At 53.6% G+C, this 16,957-nt stretch overlaps 1 protein-coding gene across 1 annotated transcript; it reads right to left on the reverse strand.

Annotated features, from left to right (window-relative positions):
* Positions 1–3,986: 3,986 nt before the first annotated feature.
* LOC119250797 (olfactory receptor 14A16-like) lies at positions 3,987–4,913 on the reverse strand (the record flags this gene model as incomplete). Its single annotated transcript, XM_037518402.1, has 1 exon — positions 3,987–4,913. A coding segment is annotated over one exon (927 nt), but the record flags the coding sequence as incomplete, so codon positions are not given.
* Positions 4,914–16,957: the final 12,044 nt, after the last annotated feature.

The raw sequence follows: 16,957 nt of genomic DNA on the forward strand, positions 1-16,957 counted from the left end.
CCCCTGTGGTCTCACTGCTGCCTCTTGGTCCATCCCCTCATCTCCTCATCTCCCCACATCTGAGGACCCAGCAACCACGTTTCCCGCAGAGTCTCCTCCTGGCACACCCACAATCCCTCCTGCAGGATGGGCTCGTCCATTCCCAGTCCTTCCCGGCCCCTCTGTCCCCCTCAGACTCATGCACGTCCGTGCAGGGATGAGGCCCCTCCGGGGCCGAGCCAGACGTTCTGTGTGTGTGGCTGTCCCTGCCGGACCCAGGGACCCAGGTCCCCCATATGCAGGTTTGTTTCTCACCCCAGGCCCGTGCGTGAGTGGGACGTCTGGACACGGGGCAGCCCTGCCCACTCCCCTCCTCCTCAATCTCATCCTCTCCCCAATCTGTGGGGTGAGGGATGTGAGGCCCTTGGGAGGCAGGATCTTTAAGAGATTGTGCTGCTATAGAATTATTGTATGAGACTAGACGAACAGTTTTTGCTAATTTAATGGAAACAAGAAAATAAATGCAGAACCTGTTGTTTTGTGCTCTCTGCCAAAACCTTTTCAGTGACTTAAAATAATTTTTTATATTGATATCATTATATTTTATATAGCTGTGTTGCTGTGTGTAGTTAAATAAAATGTTAACATCCATGATAGACTGATTACACGTATCTATCAATTTAGCGTGAAGGAAAAAAAGATCAATATTTATCGCCTTAAGAATTTATGAATATCTCACGATTGTGTCATATTCTGGGGATGAATAGGTGAAGCTTTACCTTTTAAACTACTAGTGTGAATTTTAACTTCCTCTTAAGATTTTTCCTCACTCTTCCTAAGTAGCTCTCGTACGTGTGATATTTAACTTGTGATGCAGTTTCATCTCAGTGTTCTCAGTGCTGAAACACATGGCTTCGAGCAATAATTGTCAGATAGACCATAATCAAAATATTATATGATCACAGATATATTAGAAACCATAAGCTGCAGAACTTTCCTAATGGAAGAAAAGTAAAAAAATTAAAAAAAAATTCCCTTTTTCAAACTCATGCCAGAATATACGGCACTGTGACATTGAACTGTGTGGTTTTAATTATTCGCTTTCATTTATAAGGTGACTATTGTAACTACTATTCTTTTGAAATACAAAATGCATTTTAAAATGATACTTCGTTGTAAAGCGTTACCTCAAAAGAGAAAAAAATAAAATTCCCTTTTGTAAGACAACAAAATAAGGTCAGTTGTTCACAGTGAAAGGCTGACCCTGAGATGCAGTTCAGTGGAATATATACTGAATAGAAAACACTTAATTACAAGGGGAACTTCCCCACCTGACCGGACCCACACGTCCAGGCTGGCGGCGCCCACTGCCCAGCAGCGGCTCCCACAAAGCTCGCCCTCCTGAGCCTGGAGGAGACACAAACCCCCAGACGGCTGGTCCCTGCTACCCCCGACGGCTATGCCTCTGCAGTCCGGTCTGGCCTTGGCTCGCAGGCCCTGCAGACGGCCCGCAGGGCGTGCGCTCTCCCCCCCCCCCCCGGCCCTGACATGTCCACGCCCTCAGGGACCTCGCCGGGCCCAGGTGTCCTGTCCCCGGGGGCTTCTTGGCAGCGCCCCGGTAAAGAGCCGCCCGACTCAGGGCGTGTCAGGGGGCCCGGGAGGCTCCACAGGCAGGACCTGGTCGCCCCTCGGCCCCATCACCCCCGACCCCACAGGGACCAGGTGGCCCCGTCGTCAGAGCCATGGATGAGCCCATCCACAGGGAGCGGGAAAGTCGCCGCCACCCCGTGTGCCCTCCTGGGCCTGGAAGGTGGGGCTGGGCATGTGGAGGCAGGAGGGGGCGGGGAGGGAAACCAGGACGAAAAACCCAGGAGCGAGACTAGGAAGAGCCCGGGGCTTCTGACACGGGAATTTGTTCACGTCTCTCAGAATTGTTTTATTCAAAAAGGCCATTTACTCTCAGCGCCTGTGATTCTCTCATCACATTTGAACTGCTGTCGTGCTGTTAGGGGACAGGCTGCCCTGAGCAGACTCCATGTGGGCTGTGTGGACACCAGCCCAGGCCATCAAGACACCGGGAACTTCAAATCCCAGGATCCCCAAAGGGAAGTCTCGAGGACCTTAGGGCCAAGTCAGGCAGCCATTTTCTCTGTCTGTAAATAACACCAGCCCTGTTAGTGGGGTCTGGGGGACACACTTGCCCTGTTCTCGGCCACACAGGTTTGGTCTCGGCGAGTCATTCGGGATTCCAGGTCAGCAGAACGGGTAGGACGCATGTAAGACTTTAGCTCCCTCATTTCTTCCTGAGTGCTCCACTTCCTCATCCCCTTCCCTTGTCAATAAACCTTTGTTAACCATGGCGTGTGCCTGCAGTGTGGCCCTTTGAAGTGCACAGGTGAGGACCCACAATCACACAACCTGTTTTAGAGCAGGGGTGCCCTGTGACAGTGTGTGAGGAAAGCGTGTGTTTACCTTCCAATGTGGGTCAGCCCCACGGCGGTGCTGCCCGGCGAGTCTGCAGGGTGGTCTATGTCTCGAGCTCTGACACAGCAGAGTGGGGGACACTCTCCCAGCTGTGGGTTCCTCCTGCACACTCACAGGCCCGACCAGATCAGGCACAGACAACAAGGAGGGGGGTATTGCTGGTGGACACCGGGGATGGACAGTCCCAGGCCCCGCGTGCTGTCCCACCTGTGTCTGTAAGGACCCAAGCACACAGCTGCCCAGCGAGATGGTGCTGTCCTGAGGGAGGCGGAGCTGGAGGCCAGGGTTGGGCAGGGTTGGGGGCCCATCCAGGCTTGAGGGTGCACGTGGGCACTGACTCGAGGCCCTGCAGTAGCCCTGGTTCCTGGACCCCCTGACGGCCTGTCACCCCCTTCTGGGCTTGCCCACCCTGAGTCCATGTGCCACCCAGCGCTTCCTGAGGGGCATGCAGCTGCGCCCGTGGGGGGCTGGGGTCGGCCTGGGCCCCACTCAGACCAGCGTGGGATGCAGTGTCATCCCAGCCCTGTGCCCACTGCCAGCCGGCGGGCAGCTCCGCTGTGTCTGTGAGGTTGACACTGGGCTCACCTGACCTGCATCCATACCTGCCCAGACCTTTCTCTCCTTTCCCTGAAACCTCAGCCAATGGCGCCAGATTCTCCAGGACCAGCTCCCCAGGGGGGAAAGGGTGGGCTTCTCAGCTGGGCCCGGGGTAGTTGGAGAAGCCAGAGCCCAAGCCGCCATCTCTCCACCAGGTGTGATGATGCCCCTGGGGTTTGGGCAAAGGACAGTGCTTGGCCCCGAAAGGACACTTGCTCCCTGCCCTGGCTGGGCCCAGCTGCCCGTGGGAGGGGCAGCTCCCTCCTGCAGGACCCTGAGTCTGTGGGGTCACAAGCTGCCCCACTGCTCACCGGAGACAGGCAGATGGAGACAAGAAGACACCCCTCACCCAGGACAACGGCCATGCCCCAGGGGCCCACAGGCACTAGAGGGTGTGGAGAAAGGGTCCCATCGCACTGCTGGGGGTATAGAGAGAGTGAAATTCCATGAGAGCAACCTGTCTTTGCTTAAAAAATCCAGGACAGATTCCAGCAGCAGGTGACACGCGGGCTCGGGCAGAGCAGGACTCTCCACGAACCCACGGCTCTGTGATCATCACGGCGGCATCATTCACAGCATCCCACTCGGCCCACGGGACAATGACTAGATGGTGGTGCATCCACAACAAGGGGGACATGGACAGGGCGAGGGCAGCGCTACACAGAAGGAGGGGGTTTGAGAAATGCACTCAGCAAAGCAGGTCAGACATGGACACAAACACTGGGCAGCAGAGAACAGGCATTTGAGCGGGGAAACATTTGAAAAGTCTTGGGGAACAACCTCCTGAGGGCTCTGAAAAGGAGGGGAGGGGCTGGGGACAAAGGAGGGGCTGGTGTCCCTGTGACAGACACCTGTGAGTGTCTGGCTGGAGGTCACGGGTGTGCATTTGTAGATGCTCTGTATGGATGAGGAAAGAAGGGCGAGCTTTACTTGTTGGTGTAACGGCCCTTTATGAGTCTGCCCACAGCCGACTTCATGGCTTGGTTCCTCAGACTGTATATGACGGGGTTAAAGGTGGGGGGCACCACTGTGTAGAACATAGAAATGACCAGGTCAGACATGGACGGGGTCCCGGAGGTCGACTTCAGATAAGCAAAGAATGCAGTGGAGAGAAATAGCACCACAACCAGCAGGTGGGGAAGGCAGGTGGAGTAGGCCTTGGCCTTCCCTTCTGCGGATGGGATCTTCCTGACAGCAGAGAAGATGTGGACATAGGAAATTACGATGAAAATAAAGCAGCACATATCCAATGTCACACTAATGAAAATGGGGACAAGTTCGTTGATTAAATTTCCTGAGCAGGAAATAGCCAATAACTGGGGGACGTCACAGAAGAACTGGTGGACCACGTTGGACCCGCAGTAGGACAAGGAGAAGGTTCCAGCTGTGTTCATCACAGCATAGAGACCCCCACCTAGCCAGGACACAGCTGTCAGCTGCACACACCTGTCCCTGCTCATGATGACATCATAGTGCAGGGGGTGGCAGATGGCAGCATAGCGGTCAAGGCTCATTACTGTGAGCAGGGTCAGCTCTGTAGCTCCTGAAACAAACAGCATGAAGACCTGGAGGACACAGCCCGGGAAGGAGATGGAGCTGTTGTGCCTCAGAGAGTTGGCAATGGACTTGGGGACTATGGCTGAAATGAGGCAGAGGTCCAAGAAGGAAAGACTCCTAAGGAAGAAGTACATGGGGGTGTGGAGGTGCCGGTCCAGGGTGGTGATGAGGACGATGAGCCCATTCCCCAGCAGGGCGCACAGGTAGACCAGGGAGAAGAGCACTGGGTGCAGGAAGCCCATGGTCCCCTGTGTGGGGAACCCCAGGAGGATGAATTCTGTCACGGCCGTGAGATTAGTCACCCCTTGAGCCATCATCTGTGTAAAAATATTGAGCAGAATATAACATGAGTGAAGCCTTCCAGTCTGAGTGTAGATGACACCTACAAGGACAGTCACAGGTGTGCCCCAGAGGTCACTCTCAAGGTGTGAATTGGAGCAGATCCATGTCTCTCACTCTCTGTTGAGCCTTCTGTGTTCAGCTCCAGAAACACACCTTTATCACACAGGAACTGGGATCAGGAAGGAGGAACATTTCAGCCGATCATAGGATTCTGCTCTGTTTGATCTCATAGCCTGAATGATTGCCCCTTCCTACAGGCCCAGGCCCGCAGCTCCCCCTCCTGCCCAGGCCCCAGCGTCTCCACCCAGCACACATCCCAGAGGTTGTCCAGGGCACAGGACCAGAGGACACTTGACCATGCCAAGCCCATCCCCACCCTGGAGAGCCTGTCCCTGCTCCTCCAGCACAGCCCTGGTCTGGGGAGGCCCCATAGAGACGGGTGTGCAGGGAGATGGTGTGTGCTGGTCCCTGTTTTCCTGCTCCCCAGGACCCGACACTGTCCTGTAACTGAATGATCTGGGCTCCTTGTGCCTGTGCAGCATGTCCTGATGCCTCCTCTGTCAGATTCTTGCCCCTGTAGCCTCACTGCTGTCTCCTGGTCCGTCCCCTCGTCTCCTCATCTCCCTGCCTCTGAACCCCCACATTTGAAGACCCAGGGACCACGTTTCCTGCAGAGTCTCCTCCTGGTTCACACTCAAATGTCCCTCCTGCAGAATGGGCTCGTCCACCCCGGGTCCCTCCCCGACCCCTCTGTCCCCCTCAGACTCATGCACATCTGTGCAGGGAGGAGGCCGCTCTGGGGCTGATCCGGACGGTCTGTGCGTGTGGCTGTCCCTGCCGGTCCCAGGGCCCCAGGTCCACCGTGTGTGGGTTTGTTCCTGCCCCCAGGCCCGTGTGTTAGTGTGGACGTCTGGACATGGGGCAGCCTTGCCTACTATCCCCCTCCAAATCTGGTCCTCTCCCCTCTCTCTGGGGTGATGGAGTGGCAGGCCCTGGGGAGGCAGGATTTTTTGCAGAATGTGCTGATATGAAATAACTGTAAGAAGTTAGAGAAACAAGTCAGCTTTTATAATTAAAACAGGAAAAAATAATCTCAGAACCTTCTGTAACCTATGTAAAAACTTTTCCTGTGATTTAGCTAGATATTTATATTGAAAAAAATTAGGGTTTATGTAGCTCTATTTCTGTTTTGAGTTAAAATACAACATGATTAGTTCCAAATTGGATATCCACATGTGTATGTCAACATAGATCATGGGAAAGGACATGAATTTCTGTCCGATATTCTTAATTGTTGTAATATTTTGTGATCAATATGTGTAGCTTTCCCTTCTATTTTTTTTTAATAGAGGCATGTTTTATTTATTTATTTATTTATTTATCTGTTTGTTTCTTTGTGTATACATGCACTGGCTACAGTCAGAAGTGCGGGAGGGTGAGAGAAATCACCAGAGCCTGAGTAGGGAGCAGAGCAGGCAGAAGTACCGAAGTACATTGCTGAGGGGAGCAGCGGGTGGCAGGAGAGGTCTGCGCACCATGTGGGACCCTCTTCCGGTTGCTGGGGAGCAGCTGGGGATCGAACTGGCGCCGCAGAAGCCGCGGGCAGCTTCGCAACCCAGCGCTGAACCGCTGCGCCACCAGGGAGGACCAGTTTTCCCTTCTAAACAATTGTATTATTTTTAATTTCTCTTGAGTTTCTTCTTTACTGCTTCCTAAATGTGCCCATTAAGTTTATTTCATTTCACATTTATATAGTTTCAACTCAGTTTTCAAAATGCTGAAATAATGTTTTTTATTCTATATTTGCTGTAGATACCATAAATCAAAATGTTCTAAAATGATGAATGCAGTGAAGATCATAATATGTGGAACACCATAAAGTAAAAAATGTATTTTCTCTATTAGAAGCTCATACCCGCACAACAGGGCATTCTGAAACTGAACTATTATTCTGCGTTTGTAATTTATTTGTTTTCATTTATAAGATGAATATTTTAACTGCAGTGCTTTTGAAATACAAAATGCATTTTGAAATGATACTGTGTGGTGAAAATGTTACCTCAATAAAGAAAATAAAGTCACTATTGGAAACAATAACATAAGTATTTCTTGTTGAAATACTAACACTTTGACGTATGGGGTTAAATGAAATATGTTGGTAATTTAAAAATTAAAAATTTGAAAAACTTACTTTTTAAAAAAATATTTGAGGGCCTCCCCTGGTGGTGCAGGAAGCTGAGCGCCACACTGTGAAACTGTCCGCAGCCTCTGCAGTGCCTGTTAGATCCCGGTGGGCTGGGGAGGGTCCCACATGCTGCACAGACCTCTCCTGTCATGCCCGTGCCCGCTGCTCCCCTCAGCAGTGTATTTCGTCGATTTGCCTGTTCTGCTCCTCACTCTGTCTCTGGTGAATCCTCTCACCCTCTTGCACATCTGGCTTGTACCCCAGTTCTTATATAAATAAATAAATCTTTAAAATATAAAAAATAAAAAAAAATTGACAGGCTCGTCCAGTCTGGCATGACACACCCTCTGGCCCAGAAGTTGCTTCCCTCAAAACTCTCGCCCTCACAGACAGGAGGAAATGCAAACCTCTCTTGATGGCCCCAGTCACCCGCTGTCCTCTGCTGTGCTGCCTCTGATGTCTGGGTTCCAGGCCTCCAGCTCACTGACTCTGCAGATGGGTTGTAGGGCAAGCTGTCTCATCCCCCACTCTCCCCAGGCCCTGGCGTGTTCACACTACCCTTCCTCAGGGACCTCACCCGAAGGGGACTGGATGACCCTCATCTCTGTGGACATCAGTGGCATCCCCGGTAATGAGACTCCAGAGTCAGTGGCCCATTCAGGGGTCCCAGGAGACTCTGTGACCAGGACCTGGTTGCCCCTCAGGCCCATCACCTCCCCTGACTGCCGTGGGGACCTGGGTGTGGCTCTGTTATCAGAGCCATGGATGAGCCCCATCCACAGGGAGCTGGAAAGTCACTGTCACCTCCTGTGCCCCATCCTGGGGGCCTGGGAGGTGGGTGGGGTATGAGGCAGGTAGAAGGGAAAGTAAAGTTAGGAAGGAACTAAGGAGTAAGGTGAGAGGAGGGAGGGAGACAAAGGGCAGGGAAGGAAGAAAAGTGAATCTGATTTAAATGAAGAGGGAAATAAAACTGGGTCTTGTGAACTGCAGCCAACCCTCTGCATGTCAGAGGCAGGGACCTGAGGACAGCCCCCCCCCCCGCACTGCCTCTCTCTGGGCCCTTCCAGCTGTGTCCTCCATCACAAGCCATGTTCCCCGCCAGTCCCCCAGCAGATGGGTTCTTTGGCACCTGACACTTACACAACATTGACTGGGCATCACCCCTGGGTGATTTGAAGAGGCCCACTGTCCTCTTCAGCATCACTTTCAGCTGCTTCTCAACCGCTCAGGACTTCCTGACCTTGGCACCAGTGGTTAGCCTTCTCTGTGTTGGCTTCCTGATGCATCTCCTGCCTGGCTGCAGAGACCTGGCGAGGACGCCAAGCTCTGCCAGCCCTGGGTTGCTGTCACGTTGGCCCTGTCCACACTCTCAGCCATCCCAAGGGCTCACTGCCACGCCAGGCTGAGCGGACGACAGCTCCTGCAATAGGGTACAATAGGCCAGCAAGACCCAGCAGCAATCCTTGGATCTTCATGTCCTGAAGTCTGCAGAGGTCCCTCTCCCCGCAGGTTCCATAATCTGCCATCAATGTGCCCAAGCCCCTACCTTGGCAAGATTGTTTCTTGGGGTCATCAGTGTGATCTTTGTCACTGGGGAGCTCCAAATGATGGGTGGGTTCTCACTTTCCCTGTCAAGTCTGCAGCCTCAGGAGTAGTGGGTAGGTGCTCGTCAGGTTGTCTCCTCTCCGCAAGTATTTTTATTGATTCATTTATTTACACAAGCACTGGGTATAGTCAGAAGTACGGGAGGGTGAGAGAATTCACCAGAGCCAGAGCAGGGAGCAGAACAAGCAGACTGACGAAGTATACTGCTGAGGGGAGCAGCGGGTGAGAGATTCACAGTGCCATGTGGGACCCTCGGTGGCCCTCTCAGATAAAACCGGCTCTGCAGAGGCTGCAAAAAGCTTCACAGCAGGCTCTCAACTGCCTGCGCCACCAGGGAGGCTTGATAATTAAATTCTAATTTCAACTTTAGTTTAGTTTTTATCACAATTTAATTTAATTTTTTTAAAGTTTTATTTATTTATTCAAGCACTGGGTACAGTCAGAAGCACGAGAGGGTGAGAGAATTCACCAGAGCCAGAGTGGGAAGCAGAATAGGCAGACTGACGAAATACACTGCTAAGGGAAGCAGCAGGCAGCAGGAGAGGTCTGCGCGCCATATGTGATACTGGCCAGGCGGCCGGGGATCTAACCGGTGCTGCAGAGACTGTGGGTAGCTTTGCAACGCAGCGCTCAACTGCTGCGCCACCGGGAGGCCCTTAATTTAATTTTTTTTTGATACTTAATACACACTGACACATTGTGCTGACGCCTAAATCACAATTATGAAGCATCATATATCACATATCAAAATCTGATGCTATTGCAATTCATAATATTTGGAAAAGTTACATTAAAAAAAACATTATTTTCTCCCATTGCAATTCATTCCAGAATATGGAATTGTGGAAATCAGCAACTCATGCATCTTTAGAATTTTATTAGTTTTTTAATCTACAAAATGAGTATTTTAATTGCTTTCTCAAGTCATAATTGAATTTTGAAATGGAAAAATTTTCAATTCCGAATGGATTCTCCTCTATAATCAGCTGGTAGCAGATACCTTCAGTCTGGGGGGAAAGTACCCACTGCCGTGTTGAGTCTCTGTCCTGAGGTGGTCCCCATGGTGAGGACAGAGGGCGTCCGGGCCTCTCACTCCATGTTCGGGGCTCGTGGGGAGCCTCTGAGCACTCACAGGATGTTCCACACCGTCCTGGACCACCTCATGGACAGAGCAGGGCCTCAGGGCTGGACTATTTGAGCTCTGGAGCTGGTGTCCACGTGATGGACACTGTCCAGATTCCAGCCCTCAGGGACCATCCTTCAGAGGGACAAGTGCCCTCTTTGAGTTGACCGTGTTAATGGGCATCATCCTGTACCACATCTCAGTGAGCAATTCCTGCACTGAGGGTGCTAGAGGCAATTTTGTTAGTTGTTCACACCTGTGTGGACAGGACTGTGGTTCCTCCTCCTCCAGGCTCCATCACCCTCCACTCACCGTTTACGGGGGACCAGGTAATGGGCCTCGGGATGAGCCACTTCCAAAGGGTGCTGGAAAGTCACTGACACCCACTGTGTGCCCTCCGTGGGGAGACCTGAGAGAGGGGTGTGAGGGGGATGGGGAAATGTGGAGGCAGGAGCGGGAGGGAGAGGAGGAAAACCAAGAAAAATGTGAATTTGTTTATGTTACTAAATATTTTTATTTAAATTCCACTTCATTCTCTGCAAGTATAAATGTGATACAACCTGAATCCTCGTGTTATACTAAATCTGTGTTTCTGTTACAATTCGGGCAAGTCCTGAGGGGCTGCTGTCTTTGGCTTGTCCACTTCTAGTTCTGTGTCTTGGGCTCTGAGACAGCAGTGGGGGGACCCTCTCCCAGGGGTGCCCCCCGCGTGCTCACACCCAGCGGGGCAGGGTGCACGGACAAGGGGCTATTTGGGAGCGAGATGGGGCAGACCTGGGCCACATGTGTCATCCTGCCCCGGCCCCGCGTCCACCCGCCCCGTGGCCAGCGGCTGCCGTGCAGGCGCCATCGTCTCACCCAACGGTGCCCCAGAAGCGGGCGCTGCCCCGGGCGGGCGGGCAGCTCCGGCCAGCGGTCGTGGTCACCCCGGTCACCGCGCAGCCGGGCGCACGGGTCAGGGGCGCGCGTGCGAGGTCGCTCCTGGCCCGAGGCGGCGTCAGAGCCGGAGTGTCCCCCGCTCCGGGGGTCCGGACAGTGCCCCGCTCTGAGGAGAGGGCCGGGCCTCCGGCCGCCTCGGCCAGCGGGGACGCAGGACAGGACCGAGCCCGCGCCTGGACGGGTGTCGGCTTCTGTGCCCGCCCCTGCGGCGCCCGCGGCTCCTCTTACCCTCAGCCTCCGCGTCCTTGTACAGGACCAGGGCGCGCGGTCCCCCCTCTCCTCAGAGCCCACCCTGCTCTCCTCGCGGGCGCCGGCTCCCGCCTCAGGCCGCCGCCCCCCCCTCCCGGGCTCCTCCCCGCAGCCATGTCCCAACCCTGCGTCTGATTGGTCCACGCCCCGCCCCGGAAGTGCGGCTCTCCATAAAAGGGCCCTGAGGCGCTGTGGCCAGAGCAGCTCACATCGGAGCCCAGGAGAAGCCGTGCCCCCCGCCACACGGGCGGCTCCGGGAGGGGGTTCAGGGGTGCCGGATGCCGCCTGACACCCTGGGTCCTGCCCGACCTGCCGGCGCCCGGGCCCAGCTCAGAGCCTGGACCTGCATCAGCCGGTCCCACTGCCTGAAGACCCCGGTCCCGCCCTCCTCTCCTCTGGGGAGTGTCCACCGGCCCACCCATCCCACACCCTCTTTCCCCTCCTCCCCTCCCACCAGGGCCCACGACCGACCCCCACGCCGGGACCAGGCTGGCTGTGGCCCCAAGGCCACGGTCACTCGCTGTCCTCATGTGTCCACTCGCCCGGTGCTGCCCAAGGCTCAAGGCCGACGCAGGCTCCATGTCTGGCTGAGTCAGAGCCGCCGCGTGTCCACTGCCCGGTCCATCACGGCCCTTATGTTTCCAGAACCGCGGCCTCGGTGGACGGGGGTGGGGGGTGCGCATGGCAGTGGGTCCCTCCCCCTGCGGCTCCACCATCGGTTTTGGCTGTTGCGCCTCAGAGACTTTTTAGGTAACACTGTACTTCCCGGATCGTGGACTGACCAATCAGGTGGAAGCAATGAGCTGATTGGTGCTCAATGGCCCAATCAGACTTTTGCTATCAGGACCCGCCTCTCACAACAGGTGAGTCATGGCAGTTGCTCCTCAGAGCGTTTTCACGTAAAGGGCACTTCCTGGGTCGCGGAATGGACCAATTAGTGCTAGGGGCTGATGGGGAAATGGGCTAATCAGCCACAGGATTGAAAATGGGTCCAATCAGACTTGTGGGCACGACGCCAGCCTCTGAAGAAAAGCAGCGGGTGCGGCCTCCCGAGAGCATCAGCGTCGGCTCGCGGCCCCCAGGAGGGGGAGAAGCTGAAAGACTTGGCCACAGCCGGGCCTTGCCCGTCTCTAACGTTGCTCGAACAGGGCCCCAGAGGCCCAGGCCGGGGTCTGAGGTGCCGCCGCTCGCCCGGCGCTGTGGACAACCGACCTCCTGCAGAGACCCCGCCTCCGCGGGCCAGGGGTGACCGTCACCGCTGGCCGGCGCCCTGGGCCCCTCCCGGTGACGGCGGTGACCACCATGGAGGCTGTGGAGTGAGCAGCTGCCAGGTGTGGACCGTGCACTCTCCGTTTCCCTGTTTGAGAGACGGACTCCGTGCTGGCGTCCCGGGCCCTGAGGCGCCTGCGGGGTGCGCGGGGGAGCCCCACGGATGGTGACTGTCCCCTCGCCCAGCACTGCCCTTTGGGAGGCTCCAGCCCGCAGGCCCTGCTGCAGGGTGTCGTGTAGCTCCAGCTCTTGGTTTTGGGTTTTGGCCTCTTGGGGCTTTGGTGTGGCTCTCAGGCCCGGGAGCCCGGGCAGGGGGCGGCTGCTCCGTCGTCCATCTGGCCTCCTGCCCGGGGCCCTTTTGTAGCCCTCTCTGCCCTCCTCTCAGGGAGGCTCGGGAGGGCACCTTCACAGGAGGGCTCATCACTGGAACCTGTAGCAGATGTTTGAAAAGGTTGGATATCAAAGAGAGAATCATTCAGGCACTGCGTTTCAGCAAATGAATAAGTATCGGTTCCTATTCCAAAGGACGTGAAGACACTTACCAGAAACAGAATGTAAACCCAGATAGCAGAATGGCGTGGGCTCCGAGTACATATGTGGGCCGCGCAGCACGTGTCAATATTAGGTTTTTTTAATGATACCAGGACATTCTCATCCCTCTGAAAAGAGAGGCACGGACTTTGACAAAAATTCATTCAGCAGCAGAGCGCTCTCCAGTAGCGTGAATGTGAACTAAGAATGACATAAAGTAAGACAAAAGAGACATTTTCAAAAACTTACAAAAATGCTTATATGGCCTTTGTCTAGAAAATTGAGATATTCTGCCAAGAGGAAGTTTCAAGGGACACGATGGGGACCCCTTCCTGCACGCTCAAGAACAGGACTGCAGAGGCCGGAGTGAGGGTGAAGGACCCGCTCTGATGGGCAGTCTCGGAACCTGCAGCAACAGGAGACAGGGGGATGGAGACAAAAAGACACCCCTCACCCAGGACAACGGCCATGTCACAGGGACTCACAACATTGGAGGGTGCGGAGAAACTGCCCCTTCGCGCTGCTGGAGGGACAGGGACAGAGAAGCTACGCAGAGCAACCACCTTGGCTTAAATAATCCAGGATGGACTCCAGCAGCAGGTCACACGCGGGCACAGGCAGAGCAGTTCTTTCTGCGAAACCACGGCTCTGTGATCATCATGGCGGTGTCATCCCCAGAAGCCCAACTCAGCCCATGGGACAAGGATCAGATGGTAGTGCATCCACACACGGGCGGACATGGGCAGGGCGAGGGCAGAGTCCCATGCAAGGAGAGGATTTGAGAAATACATGCAGAAAAGCAGATCAGAACGTGGACACAAACACTAATGATGATAGGTAGAATTTTTCTTACTAAATTTCCTGAGGAGGCATAACTGAGGGATGTCACAGAAGAACTGGTGTTCCACATTGGACCCACAGTAGGACAAAGAGAAGGTTCCAGCTGTGAGCATCACAAAGATGACACTCCCCCCGCCCAGCCAGTACAAAGCTGACAGCTGCACACACCTGTCCCTGCTCATGATGATGTCACAGTGCAGGAGAGGCAGATGGCAGCATAGCGGTCAAGGCTTATCACTGTGAGCAGGTGAAGCTCTGTAGATGCTGACATAATCACCATGAAGACCTGAACGACATAGCCCGGGATGGAGATGGAGCTGCTGTGCCTTAGAGAGTTAACAATGGACTTGGGGGCCGTGGCTGAGATGAGGCAGAGGTCCAAGAATGACAGATTCCTCAGGCAGGAAGAAGTACATGGGTGTGTGGTGGTGCCGGTCCAGGGTGGTGATGAGGACGATGAGCCCATTCACCAGCAGGACGCACAGGTAGACCAGGGAGAAGAGCAGCAGGTGCAAGAAGCCCATGGTCCCCTGGGTGGGGAAACCCAGGAGTATGAATTCTGTCACAATGGTCAGACTGGTTACCTCTGGAGTCGTCATCTACATAATAGTATCAAACAAAGTATAACAGGAGTGAAGCCGTCCACTCTGAATGTAGATAACACCTACAAGGACAGCCATAGGAATGTTCCAGAGGTCACCCTCAGGCTGTGGAGTGGAGGCGCTCCATTTCTCTCACTCTCTATTGAGCCTTTTGCATTCAGCTCCAGAAACACACCTTTATTACTCAGGATCTGGGATCAGGAAGGAGGGACATTTCAGCTGATCATAGGATTCTGCTCTCATTGATCTCATAGCCCAACTGACAGCCTCTCCCCACTGCCCCAGTCCCGCTCCCCCAATTCCTGCCAGTCCCCAGCATCTCTGCCCAGCACACCTCCCAGAGGTTGTCCAGGGCACAGCCCCAGAGGACACGTGACCATGCCCAGCCCCTCCCCACCCTGGAGAGTCTGTCCCTGCTCCTCCAGCAAAGCCCTGGTCTGGGGAGGCCCCACAGGGACGGGTGTGCAGGGAGATGGGGTGTGCGGGTCCCTGTTTTCCTGCTCCCCAGGACCCAACACTGTCCTGGAGCTGAATGATCTGGGCTCGGCGTCCCCATGTGGTGTGTCATGATGCCTCCTCTGTCAGATTCCTGCCCCTGTGACCTCCCTGGTGCCTCCTGTTCTGTCCTCTGCTGCTTCCTGTTCCGTCCCCTCGTCTCCTCATCTCCCTGCTCCTGACTCCCCACATCTGAGGACCCAGAGACCACATTTCCCGCAGATTCTCCTCCTGGGTCACACCCACATGTCCCTCTTGCAGGATGGGCTCGTCCAACCCCGGGTCCCTCCCCGGCCTTCTGTCCCCCTCAGACTCATGCATGTCTGTGCAGGGAGGAGGTGGCTCCAGAGCTGAGCCAGAAGGTCTGTGCGTGTGGCTGTCCCTGACGGTCCCAGGGCCCCGGGTCCCCCGGGTACGGGTTTGTTCCTCACCCCAGGCCTGTGTGTGAGTGGGGACATCTGGACAGGGGCAGCCCTGCCCACTCTCCCCCTCCACAAACTCCTCCTATCCCCAATCTGTGGGATTATGGAGGGGCAGTCCCTGGTGACGGCAGGATTTTTAGGAGAATGTGGGGAATAAATTGATAGAAAAACATTAGTGGAAATATTTCCAAATATTTTAATAAAACAAAAAAAAAAACAAATAAGGATACCACATGGTTAAAAATGTAGACATATTTTGAGTGATTTAAAGTACATATTATAACTGATGTAAATTTTGATATATATTTTTCTTTCTCTATTCAATTTCTGTGACTTTATTTTCTATCACTAACAATCCCTGAGTTATGGAGTTGGGGAAAATTCTCAAGGTCATTTCCATAAATAGTCAGATGTCCCTGCCACCTGCACTTTAATGTCAGAACCATGAAGTAGTAAAATATTGTTATAAAAGTTGTTGCATTTTGTCTTTCGTATCTGTCAATATTTAGGAACAAAAAGAAACAAGAAATTGAAATTTAGCAATAAATATTTTGAAATTTCATCCTGAATTTCTTCTCAGTTACAAAATAATGATTAACTTTTGTGATTCCACTTAACACTTAATACACAATAATAGATGCATGCTAAATCACTCATGAAACAAATGTCATATTTATCATAAAGTCATCCGATATGATGATTATATTAAAATGGTATATTTGTGGAAAACCCTCAAATAACAATATATTTTCTCTCATTGAGTCTCAACCTGGCTGACAGGGCAGTGGGACAAGAAGACTTGGGCACTTTTAGCATTAGTTGTCATGATTTACAAAGTGAATAGTTGAACTGCGGCACTTTCTCAAACCTATAATGAAGCTTGATCTGAAAACTTTCAAGTGTGAGTGGGTTTTACCCTGCAAATACCTCCAGTCTGGGGTGAAAGTTCCTGCTGCTGTGTGGAGTCTCTCTCCTGAGGTTGTCTCCATGGTGCGGACAGCGGGTGTTCAGGCCTCTCACTCCATGCTGGTAAGGTGCTCGTGCGGATGTCTCTGAGCACTCACAGGATGTTACACCCTGTCCTGCTGCTGCCTCATGGACAGAGCAGGGTCTCAAGTCTGGGCTATTTGAGCTCTGGAGCTGGTGTCCGCGTGTTGGACGCTGTCCAGATTCCAGCCCTCAGGGACCATCCTCCAGAGGGAAAGTGTGTGTTTACTTGACTGTGCTAATTGGAGTGTCCTGCAGTGTGTCTCAGTGAGTAATTATCACACTCGGTGTGTAGATGTGATTTTGTGTCTGGCTTACACCTCTATGGTAGTGAATAGCAAAATCCTATTTTGGGCCTCCCTGGTGGTGCAGCGGGCGGAGCACCACACTGTGAATCTGTCCGCTGCCTCAGCAGTGTGTGTTTGATCCTGGCAGGCCAGCGAGGGTCTCACAGGGTGCCACAGACCTCTCCTGTTGTGTCCACTGCTCCCCTCAGCAGTGTATTTCTGTTGTCTGCCTGTTCTGTTCCCTGCTCTGTCCCAGGTGAATCCTCTCACCCTCCTGCGCCTCTGGCCTATACCCCACTCTTGTATAAAAATAAATAAATCTTTTTTTTTTTTAAAAAAAAAAAGGAAAATCCTCATTTCCAGGTTCCATTCACCACCTATTATGTCCGCCATGGTCGGCACCATCAGTAATAACAGTGCCGAGAGTCCCAGTCTAGACAGCTGGACAGTCACCCGTCACCCAC

Source organism: Talpa occidentalis, unplaced genomic scaffold (genome assembly GCF_014898055.3).
Source record: "Talpa occidentalis isolate TD23 unplaced genomic scaffold, MPIMG_talOcc4v2.1 talOcc4.18, whole genome shotgun sequence".
NCBI lineage: Eukaryota > Metazoa > Chordata > Mammalia > Eulipotyphla > Talpidae > Talpa > Talpa occidentalis.